Raw genomic sequence first — 11,906 nt, 5'->3', positions numbered from 1 at the left:
GTGGTGTGATAATATACATGCCATGGAATCTTTTTTTTTGTAAATTCCAACATAACAGCTTTCATGTATGCGGAGGGTGAAGTTAAACTCGCATTACATTCTATTTACCTTGATGCTCTCAAAACATGAGATACACGATTTTTTCACATTTTTAAAATTGTGATGCTTGAAATTCTTTTCAGTGTGCTAACTTTGTACTTTGAAATAACCGAATTAACCGAATTAAAAGACGTTGCATTACTACGTAGAGACCTCCTAGACTATATCAGCTCCTTCAAAGCTTATGAAGAAGATGAGACAATACTTGTCAGCCAGTAAGCACGTTTATTTCCAATTTTTTCGACCAGGGGCTGCGAGGCATTAGCGCCTGCGAGTTTTTAAGTTGGCAACCCGCATTACCACTTGCGCCTGTTTTTTTATACCTTACATGCTATGGTGCAATTTTTCTTGTTTGCAGGTTACTTAGAATTGCTCTGATTTTCCAAACGACGCCGCTGAGCGATTCCGAGATGGAGAAGCTGAAACTGGTTAAAATAGATCAGAATAATTTAGCGCAGCTGATGGCTTTAGGCTCAGATAAGAGAATTCTGAAATTAAACGAGCAGCTTCTTGCGATTTTCACAAAGCGGTCTGAGGACATCCCCTTAATGGACACTTCCGAGAGTGAGTTAATGCACTCACTGATGTGAAACATGCTCTAGTTTAATTTGACTCCACAGTTCCATTTTTAGGCATGAATGTAGTTTGTTCCATATTCCGCGTCTTGACCAATAGTCTGCAATTCTTTAAATCTCTTTTCCTGAGAACTGCGAGAAACAATTTTGGTATTGCAGTACCAAAAATTTTGTTTACTGACCAATTGCATGATGTGATTGATTGTTTGGAATATGTCGTCGAAACTTTTCAATCAGAAGCCCCATTAATGAACCTCTTTTACAAGGTAAATTTTCACACTTGTCGGATCGTTTCAAATATTCACAAGATTTTTTTCAGGCATTCAAAAACCGATTCACCTTTAGACATGTTTATTTGCTCGGTTCTGAGTTCCTAACCACTTACGAAATGAAGCAAAAGAAAATGATTGCTAAAATTTGTAAAGCGAAAGCGGCGATGCCAGAAATGTTTGATGCTGAAATGGAAGAGATGGTGCAAGAAATTATTGAATCTGCAAACATGAACAGCGCGCAGTGTTTAATTGCAGCAATGACGTTCGCCGTATATTCAAACAAGCAGCAAAAAGATTCTTACGACACTGGAGCAAAATTGATGATGAGCATGTTGATGGTGATCAGCAAACACGACGAGGCCCTGCTCGCATTTTTGCGAAATCTTGACCTTGAGCGTTTACTTTATAAAATGAAGTCTCTTTTCTTAGAGGTTTAACTAATGAATTTTTACTTCGCGATAGAAATGAATATTTTTGTCATTCCCCTCTAGTTCGCTGCGCGTAACAACCGTAATGACAACACTACCGATGAAGTAAGGATATATAAATGCTTTAATTTTATCAATACTTCAGGAAAAAGGGCTAGATTGCTTTATATATACAAAAAATAATTTCTTTTGATTGTGCAGTTTTTCCCAATGAGAAATGGGAACGTCAGATTTTGCTCTAATTGCCAGCTGGAAACAAACCATGTGCACCAAATAATATCAGGAATTAATAGTATGGGACAGTACGGGCCGAAAGGAGTGACAATCGCCGTTGTGCCCTCTCAGAGATCTGTGAACAAAAGGCTAAAAATATGTCCCGCAGCCCCATTCATTCACGCCGAAAAGGTACGACTTACAAAATGTGTTTCTAAGTGAGGAATGAAATTCAGGGGGTTTCCAGCTAATTATTAAATGACACAAAAAAGAGCTAAAAAATTGGCAGATTTTGTGACGTAATCTAGCACCAAAATTGTGCTAGTGTGAAAACTCACTTTCTTTGACCTTTTGGTTACAACTTTAAAACTTTGCTATAAAGAGAAAAATGTATGCTCATGTAGCGTTTTTCTTTCGTTTCTATCAGATTATTCAATAATGTATACTACATACATCCCTCATATTAAAATAAATTGTCATTTTTATCTCAGCGTAAGAAACTGGATAACATATCTCGAGCCGTGAAACAAGTGTTGATTGAGCGTCTAGAAGAGACTTTGAGTTCCGCGGGTTTGAAAAAGAAGCTGGCCTGCATTTTGATAGAGCACATAACCCTTTGGACCGATTCGGCCAGTCTCATGATCGACTTGGCGTTGCGTTGGGCCACCTTCACCGACTACGCTCTACATGCAGTCAAAGTAATCGATTTGCTTATAATTTTGGTCACAGAGAAGCCTCATTTTTTGACTCATCCCGACGAAGATCACATAAAAAACGTTTTCTTGAAGAGAACTTGTAAGGGTGTATTTTTCAAAAGAAATGAGTTTCTTTTCATTGATTGGGCGATCGCACTGAAGAAAAGAAAGTTGCAAATGTTGGAATTGGTAAGATGAAAAACCAAAAATGGTTTTTATTTAAGCTATTTATGTTTTTCAAAAGGTCCCTCCTATTTCAATTGACAGAGATGTCATTTTAAACAGCATGAAAGAAACATCTCAACTGCGCTCGTTCTTCATAAGCACGGTGGGTGATTCCAGGCATTGAAATGTTTTCCGCGCAGTCTATAATACTTTCAATTTGCAGTACTTTCACACGCCGGAATCTGATTTGCAGGATGGAAGGCTGTTTAGCTCTTATGTAAGGTGGAAGCCGTTTTTAATGTTTTTTAATACAACTCATTTTGTTTCACAGCACAATCTGCACAATGAAGATCTGACGAATTTGACTATAAATAATTTTCGCAACGAGCTGGGGAGCATCACAGTCTACCGCACCAACATAGATCCGGCCAGCAACACGCAACACACGGGACAAAACCAATCCTCCGTAAAATTCATTAGCGCGACCAAGCTCTATGCAGACAAGGGATTTCGGAACAATCGTAATCTGAAGGTTGCATTTCTGATTTTTATACAAATAATTTTCTGAAAAGTCTAGTTCATTTCTGCTTCCAAAGCACCAGCCAAAACAGCTAAATCACCTTAAATTATTGGAAACAGCACAATATTTCAAATGCAATTATATTTTTTCAGCTTGCATTTGATTTTGGATTAACGGAACGCGCACAAAATAGGGTGTGTTTGATTCACTATTTAACCGAAAAAATTTACTTAACAAATAAATATTTTTGTTTCAGCTGGAAAAGAACTTATTTATGATTTCTTGCAAAAAGAGAAGTGTAGGTTTTTTACAACTCAGATTAAGTTAAAATTATGAATTGCACAGTTTCTCATTATAATATGTTTACCCAAAATAACACATTATTTGATATTTTCAGCTTCAAAGAGTTCATGATGAAACTTCAAAGGCAATCAGAAGTAAGTTTGACTAAGATTTAATTTAATAGTTAAATTTTGTTTTAAATTTGAACTCTGTGCACACAAATTTAAATTTATTTCCTTTTCGCAGCCGCGACTCCCGCCAAAAGAATCTATGACGTTGGTGGTCCAATCCGTTCAGGACAATAATATGTGGCGCGCTGTAGTTTTAGTGGTGCCACAGCATATCTAACAAACAGTGTAGACAAACGCGCTGACACTGATCGAAGCCAAACTGTCGTCGGGATCGACGGGATCAGAGATTTGACTTTTCCGAGCAAAAATGCTAATATTGGACCATAGAGGGAGCTAATTTTCTATTTTCATCAAAGTCTCATTTTACTTTGATTTCTTTGCAATACAACTCAGAAATAAGCTAACAACGAATGTACTACATATCAACCGCATGTCAATAAAAAAAATTGTGAAATACAGTCCATCCCATTTCTTTAAGTTCTGTATAGTATATCTCCTAAAATGTTTCTGTTGACTGGATGCTACATTGGTATTTCAAGCAAGATGAAAAAGGGGGCGCGGGATTGCTATCCCTGACGTCCCTGACGCAATATCAAATCCCACGCTAAACATAAAGTTGTCACTTTCAAGCAATGGCACTTCTTCAGATTATCAATTCTTTTCTGGGGATATGAGTTAATTGGATTTGACTTTACTTGTTGGATTTTGTTCAAAAAATAAAAATAACGCATTGATTTAAATTTGAGAGTGATTTAAAATCATCAAATTCGATTTCGAATGACGTCTCAAGAAACAATAATTGTGATGGCTGGGTTATTTCAGTACAAACATTCGTACCCAGGCAGCACAAACATTTTTTAAATACGAGAAAATATTTTCTGGAAGCTTCAGGGTCCACATTTTAGGTGTCGGGTAGGCAAACAATTCTGTGGGAATTTATTTCCAACCGCACAAACATGCTCTTGCTGGCTTCCAAAAATTCTCGTTTCGACGAGGACAAGCACACAAATTTCTCATTCACACATTCTGATGGCGAAAAATGCATTTGACAAAAATATAGCCAACAAGTATCGAACTGCTCTTTACAAGATTGTTAAGGGACGCAGAGCAAAGCTGGTTTAGCTTGCATGCTTTTACTCTCTTCTTATTACCTGCGAGGCGAGTGGCTTTTAAGCAATATGTTTGCTTTAAAAGAGGGTAAGATTAATTTCAAGCGTTGAGACATCTGATAGAAGAGGTTTTTTTTTAGTTGTGGTCAAATCTCAAGTTGATTTGAATTTTGAAAACCTTTTCTTGGAAGACAGTCCTGATATCTGCAGTGAGGAGTTGAAACGGTGAGTGTTTGATAAACATTTTGAAATTCCATTTAGGGTTAAAATATTTATTTAACATGTGAGAATTGCAAGTAGTCAAGATATCCTGTATAACATTATAGAAGTCAGTATTAAACCGCACATTTACTGTGATTTTATATTAACGAAATTATATTTGAAATAACTTTCCAGCCTGATTGGATCTAGCGAAAATATTTCTACGATAGAGGGATTCAGTGAATTTCGAAAGTCTCTTCTGAATTACACTGACGAGACAGATGACATCACCGATGACGACATGATTGTTTTAAGCCAGTAAGTTATAAATATTCCCGTGCACAAATTGTGATTCAATATTTTCAAATGCGTTTGACGTTTGTCGGTTTTTATTGAACAAGACTCCCTTGTAACCTGCATAAATGTTATTCAAATAATTTAATGAATTCAGCTGATGTTAACTTTTATTTTAATTTGATAATTTATTTCTTTTTTACAGACTTGTCCGAGTGTCACTTATTTTCCTTACGTCCCCGTTCAGTAACGCAGAAATGGTGCAGTTGAACAAGATTAGAATAGAAGAGGAACAAATGGCTCAACTGGTCGCTCTTGCCTCTGATCCGAGGATACTTAATTTCAACCAACGAATTCTTCCAATTTTTTCGAATCAATCCTCACTATTTTATTTAATAGACACCTCGGAAAGTGAGAGCTCAAATGACCACAGCAGACCAAGTTTCTGAAATTCACATTTCTTTTCCAGTGCCATTTATGGGAGAAAACTTGATCTTGGGTACATTTTCTGCTTTAAAAAATATCATAAAGTACACGAACTGCCCTTTCTTGAGAAATGCGTATGAAGCATTCCTACTTGCTATACCGATACTTTTGTTCACCGAAGATCTAGATAGCGCAATTTATGTTTTTTTAACCGTGACTGGATCTTTCCCTTTCTTTGATGATTCGTACATTAGTTGGTTTTTTCAGGTAATTATTATTCGAGTAAAGCATTTATGGGTAAAAAATGTTTAATTGCAAGCTTTTGATACATTTTTTTTATTTCAGTCATTGGAATGTCGCTTCAGCTACAGAGTGATTTCTAAATGGGCTTATTATTTCCTATCCAATGTCCTCAGAGAGGATGTATTTCCGGAAAAATCGCGATTTGTGGCAATGATATTTGCCATAACGATAAAGAATGAACCATCTGAACAAATATCCACAAACGGGAAAAGGATGCTGCAAATGCTGCTCATAATCGGCAGGGACTTAATTGTGGCTTGGTTTTTCAGGAATGTAGACGTCAAGAGATTGCTTTACAAAATGAAATCTCTCTACCGCGAGGTGCGCTTACCATTTTTTATTTATTATGCTAATATAAAGTTTTTTATTTGAAGTTCACGGTGATGAGAAAGTGTTTGAACTGCAAAGTAAGTTTTATTTATATGCCTTGTGAAGCTTTGGTGAATTGTTGCATGAAATGGAGTATTCTCGGGATTAAAAACGTGGAATTCGAGAGATATTATATAACAACTTTGAAAGGGCGCAAACAAACCAATATTCAATATCTAATTTGCCTTTTTTGCGTTTTTTAGTTTAAAAAAATGGTTTATTACGGATCAGCAGGGCAACTGTGCCCCATACATCCACATCCAGAACACAACAAAAATATAACAATACATAATGGTTTTTACGCACGTCTTAAACAAATTTTACACACAAAGATATACGTATTTTTTCCCAAGAAAATTCGCACATAAAATATAAATTTTTCAACTGAATAATCAGCAAATTTTATAGTTTTAAAGGAATTTTTAGTTGAATAGTATTTTAAAAATCAAGTCCAATCTTATTGCAGAAACTCTCGTAAATATTGTCTTACAATGTGTGCATTTTACAAAACCTTGTCCCCCTTTTGGAATACTAGGTTCAGCTTGTTTAATTTTTCATAAAACTAGTTTAAGTTTAAGCACTACCTGATGTATAGCAGCAAGGAAAGTTTTGTTTAGGCTTTTCTAGTTTCGCTGCTATGGTTTCAGGTGAATAACATTTCATCATAGGAGCAACTTTTTATTTTTATTAGTATCCTTTAAAACGCTAAAGTTGATTTCAGTATCATGCAGTATATAAATATATTTTCTTAAAATTTCAAATATAATAAATAATTGAATAACATATTACAGGATGATATATCAAAACTTGATATGATTCAAGCGGCGGTGCTTGCAGTGCTGAATGAGCGCTTGACTGAGATTGTGAGTTCTGACAAGGGTCCGAATAAGAAGTTGGTCTGCATGCTTATCGAACACATCACCGCTTGGACCGAATCGGCCGACCTGATAGTCAACCTGGCACTCCGTTGGGCTAACTTCACCGAATATAGTCTAGCCGCCGTAAAAGTAATCAACTTGTTGATGTATTTGTTCAGCAATAGACCAGATTATTTATCCAAACCAACGGCCACTTCAGCGGAAAACGTTTTCCTGCAAAACACGTGTGAAGGCTTTAAATTCCACGACAAAAACTATCACTTTATCGAGTTTATGATTGAACTGAGGAAGACACATCTGCGTCATTTGGGCGAGGTAAGAATCGATTAAGCAGCTAATTAACAATTGCATTTTGTGTTTTTATGAATAAGGCGCCTCCTATGAATTTAGAAGAAAATGCTGAAAACTTCGATGAACCCAAAAAATTGTCCGTGTTTTTCACGAGCATGGTGAGGAATGCAAAAACTGTTGATTGAAATGTCTCCTTGAAACTAAAATGCTTTTCGTGTTCTAGTACTTCAACTCGTCTGTAGCTGATTGCACATCAGGAATCCTCAATTGCTCCTACGTAAGCCACCATTTTGCCAATGTATAGAGACGATCATTTTTTTATCCTTTTCTTTTCAACAAAGCACAATCTGCTCTCCGAGGATGTAATTGGTGAGGACAAGAAGGCTAAGGGTATGATTCATAATATTTTCAAAGTTCAGTGCACCGTCATCGGGTCAGTCAATCAGGGGAACATCAGTAATCCAAAAATTGTCTTTAGCGCGTCTAAAATTTACGCAGATAATGGAAAGGACATCGAGGTAAAAAAAATGTTTTATACTCCCATAAAAATAGCATGTTTATGGTAAATTTAGGTTATTATCTCACTGGTTTGAGAAAGACTAAAAATATAAACATTTTTACTGCTCAAAAAGTAGCAGAAGCTCTTACTATACTAGAACATATATTTATTATTATAATAGATCAAATGTATTCTATTTTATTAGAAGACAAAAAACATTTGCAAATAAGTTCTCACAATTTTTTTACAGATTGAAACTAGATCACCAAAAAAAAGGAAGAATGTAAGTGTGTGAAATTAATGTTGAAAAGTTGTACTAACGAAAAAAACAATTTCAGGATTCGTTATACCAACGTGTGCTAAAAAAGAAACTTGTGAGTGTTCCACACCATTTTTTTAAAAAACAATGTTCGCAGAGATTTAAAATTTCTTTCATATAAATGTTTTTGTTTCAGGAGTAACCTTGTAGGAATTAATCGATCCGTATTAATTTTAATTTCCCTGCGTATTAATTGCTTTTTTAGCAATAAGCAATCTACCTAGAATCTGCAATCGCACTTTTAACTTTAAGCCAGTGATTAAGCCTTGATCCTTTCTTTCAACGGACCATATTTTTTCTAAGATGATATATTTGAAGAAGATGTTTTATAATCGAAAAGAAAAAAATATATATTCAACTTCAATTCAGCATTTACCTTCATTATTATTTCTCTCTTCCTAAACACGAAAATGAGATATATTCAAAATTAAAACTGATCACCACTATAAATATTTGTCAACATTAAAGAAGCAAAATGTTTCAGTCAGGAATCTAAAATTCCAAAACAATTAGGTTTTTAGGGTGGCAATCTTTACTGGATAGCTGGCCTGAACCTAATGAGAAGTAGTGGTTTAATATTTCAACACATTAAATAAACAAAAAAGTATATACTTGCGCAAGAAATTTCAGAAACAAAAAGCAGATACATCAAAATCGTGATGCTCCTCCTGGTTAGAGACGACATTTTTTAGATGCAACTTAAAAACATGATGTATTCTGATGGGGCTTAAGATCTGAATGATTGATGAACTTTAAATATTGATATAAACATAATACCCTTAGTTTTTGTTGACAATAATAGATAAACAGAATTCGACTTTGGTGTTCGAATTTTTAGATTACAAAGAGGCGCATCATTCAAATTAAAAATCTAATAAAAATAATGCCAGTTAAATTATTTGAAAATTCGTATTTAAAAATATTTTTACCGCGGCTCTAGCCTTAGACTGCTGAAATAATATATAATATATTATAATACTTGAATAGGCACCTGCCGTGTATGCAGCGATTTGTTCCGTCACGCGCATCTTCTTCACAGGTTGCATAACCAGAAGATGCTGCCGTCGATTGTAATCTTGCAATGAATGGGAAGGATTGATTCACATTATGTAATATTTTTTGAAGCAATGCATCGACAATGTTTTCAATTGAAATGCCTCACACTCGCTCAATCTTGTGTTCAATAATTCATTTTTGAAAGAGATTACAAAATGATATGTACCATTCTCTCAAATATGTTTAAGAGCGTCATTCAGACAGGTCAAAGATTTGATATAGCAATTATATTGATTATATATTTCTCCAATATGATGAAATTTATGAAGTGCCTAAAATTTATATACCACTTGTGATATTTAGTTTGCCAACAAACGTATTTAAGTTTCACTCGTCAGGTAAAATGGGAACGGTAGTGGATTTTGGATTTGTTGCTGACGGTAGCCTTGGCACAATTATCGTAGGAGCAGGATTATTTGTTAAATTATTTCATCATCAACGGGGCGCAAAAATTAAAATGGCTGCAAGAAATAAAACCTTTTAATTAGTTTGATCTCTTAATTTAGTTTTTATTTCTGGAATTGTAAAATACACAGAGCCAAATATGCACAGCATTCAACATTTCACGCATGTTACAATATCTTGGAAAATGGGAAATCAAACGGACACGGAAGTTTTCATAAACCGTTTAAAACGAATCCAGGAAACAAATCTTCCAATATGTATAATTTTGGTATGAATTTAAATGTACATATATTTTGATCAGTAAATAAAATCCAGATTATACAGCATGATTTTGTTGAGTTTCATCGCTCAGGTTTGAGCTGGTAGTTGCAAAATCTCTGCGAGCTGCGTTTGCTCATCCCCTGCATCTATTTTGTTCTGGGCTGATTCTAAAAATATTAAATATTCGCTGATACACCAAAACATAGCAAACATCAGAACAACTCCGACCATGAAGAGTGTGTACAAATAAGTAAAAATCGTGCAGTGCGCCAAAGACGCTCAACGCAAAGGCAAATTTATACAAATGAATATAAAATTTGTCACAAAATCATTGGACAAAACATTATTTTGGAAACAGTTACTGAGTCATTCAATCTGTCTATGTATGAGCAAAGGAATTGCTGTCATTATGGTGTTACTATAACAATTCTTCGAATTTTTTTAAAAATGTTTTCTATTGGCAAGAAAACGCCGGTCTCATATATAATAATGGGATTTTATTTTCTAGATTATTCTGTTTACAGAAATATGTTTGCATCTATTGCCATGCTTAAATTGATTATAATTGCATAAAATCTCTGGTATATAAAAAGTCACTGTTATGAATCATGGTTTATTTTTGTAGAGAAAAGAAACCTACCCGCGATGTTAAGATCCAGTAGCTGTGACATGTTTTTCTTGCTTTAACATATTTAAACAAAGTGGTTGGCAGTATTTAAGTTTGGCTATAATGTCATTCTCCGCTGATTTTCATAGTTGTTGGTTAGATTGGCTCATAATGGCTGCGGTTGCAGAGATATACGAATCTTTGCGATAAACGGTATGCTCTGTGGCCCGCTGCTTCTCTCGCTGCTTTTCTTCGGTTTTGTAGCAAATTAAGGCAGCAGAAGATAGCGACTCCAGTGAAAAAGAACACCATGAATGTCACAAGCATCAGTACTGCACACCAACAGGTAAAAGTTATTTATTTGCAAAGCAGTCAAGAAATAAATCGAATATGTGAGAAGAATAAAGAGATCTTAATTTATTTTCCAAATGATAAGTTACCTTGTGTGTGATTTTCATTGGTATGGGGGACTCACACTTTTCGCCCAACACTCACACTTCTCGCTAGGATAGGGCATTACATTGATTTTTCCCATCAAAAAACGAGAAGTGTGAGTTCGAGCGGAAAGTGTGAGTCCCCCATATATGGGAGGAAAAAGGGAACTGTTTTGCAAAATTAATTTTATCAGAATTTCCCGAGGGTTAAATTAATTTAAAAGCTTAATTTCGGCATGAGAAAGTTACTCTCATTTCGAGAAGCATGAAACAGTCGGACCATCCCCGGAAGCTTTGTAGGAAATAAATAATGATAGTTATACATAAATCGTGTCGTGGTAGCGGACAAATTGCGCATAAACAAACTAACGCAAATTTCCTTGGTGAAAGATGTCATGACACTCCTCGGCCTGATGGGCCCCAAAAAATTCGTGTGCCACAACAAAAAAAATTAGTTCAACAATTTAAAACTTTCGTGTTTTTAGCGATACGCAATTTTCCCGTTATACAAAGATGAAATACGAGTTAAATATTTACTCATGTCCTCCTTTCCTTTAACATCTAACTCAACAGAATATTGATTGATCTCATCTGGATTTTGGGTACTGCACTTGCAATCTTCTCCTCTTTGCTGGGCTTTACCAAGCTCTGCAATTTTAGTTGAATAATAAAATGAAACGATACAAATCGAAAAGCTGAACCTGCACTTGATAGTTGAGAAAGATCAAGATGACCAATCAAAATCGCAAATAAAGTCAGTCGTGTCGTCTTCATCTGCAGGATGCGAATATTTTCCAGAAACAAATAAAAATTTGTGTCACTTATTATAAGTTGTAATGTCGTTTGGTGGAGAGTAAAAAATAAAACATTTTTTTCGACTTTCGGTTCAAAATTTTCATCACGTGATGCAATCAAAGATTATTTTCATTATTTTATTAGATCAATGTTTACTTACTCCTACGCATTATCATACAATATATTATGCGTCATAATATCAGTCATGATTGAACTATTTAAAATTTATTTTTGAAAACAATTAAAATTAATCGGTTTGTTTGAAATTTATTATGATTT

At 34.9% G+C, this 11,906-nt stretch overlaps 1 protein-coding gene and 4 long non-coding RNA genes across 5 annotated transcripts; 4 read left to right on the top strand and 1 right to left on the bottom strand.

Annotated features, from left to right (window-relative positions):
- Positions 1-150: 150 nt before the first annotated feature.
- LOC135935802 (uncharacterized) lies at positions 151-1,680 on the top strand. The gene is made up of 5 exons (XM_065478359.1): positions 151-314; positions 458-663; positions 720-940; positions 994-1,377; positions 1,438-1,680. Exons 1-5 carry the CDS (start codon positions 163-165, stop codon positions 1,555-1,557), a joined length of 1,083 nt encoding a protein of 360 aa, XP_065334431.1. The 5' UTR covers positions 151-162; the 3' UTR covers positions 1,558-1,680.
- An 836-nt stretch (positions 1,681-2,516) lies between these two features.
- On the top strand, positions 2,517-3,151 carry LOC135936482 (uncharacterized). Its single transcript, XR_010574337.1, has 3 exons — positions 2,517-2,610; positions 2,671-2,724; positions 2,779-3,151. It is a non-coding gene; the product is annotated as an uncharacterized LOC135936482 (long non-coding RNA).
- Positions 3,152-4,966: 1,815 nt separating this feature from the next.
- LOC135938043 (uncharacterized) lies at positions 4,967-5,362 on the top strand. The gene is made up of 2 exons (XR_010574594.1): positions 4,967-5,008; positions 5,190-5,362. It is a non-coding gene; the product is annotated as an uncharacterized LOC135938043 (long non-coding RNA).
- Positions 5,363-7,337: 1,975 nt separating this feature from the next.
- Positions 7,338-7,688, top strand: LOC135938076 (uncharacterized). The gene is made up of 3 exons (XR_010574597.1): positions 7,338-7,409; positions 7,475-7,528; positions 7,593-7,688. It is a non-coding gene; the product is annotated as an uncharacterized LOC135938076 (long non-coding RNA).
- A 2,080-nt stretch (positions 7,689-9,768) lies between these two features.
- LOC135936970 (uncharacterized) lies at positions 9,769-11,751 on the bottom strand. The gene is made up of 3 exons (XR_010574414.1): positions 11,534-11,751; positions 11,370-11,480; positions 9,769-10,730 (listed from the first exon to the last, which is right to left on the bottom strand). It is a non-coding gene; the product is annotated as an uncharacterized LOC135936970 (long non-coding RNA).
- Positions 11,752-11,906: the final 155 nt, after the last annotated feature.

Source organism: Cloeon dipterum, chromosome 2 (assembly GCF_949628265.1).
Source record: "Cloeon dipterum chromosome 2, ieCloDipt1.1, whole genome shotgun sequence".
Lineage (NCBI taxonomy): Eukaryota > Metazoa > Arthropoda > Insecta > Ephemeroptera > Baetidae > Cloeon > Cloeon dipterum.
The sequence above is the reverse complement of the archived record's forward strand: the minus strand, read 5'-3'. Positions and strand labels throughout refer to the sequence as shown.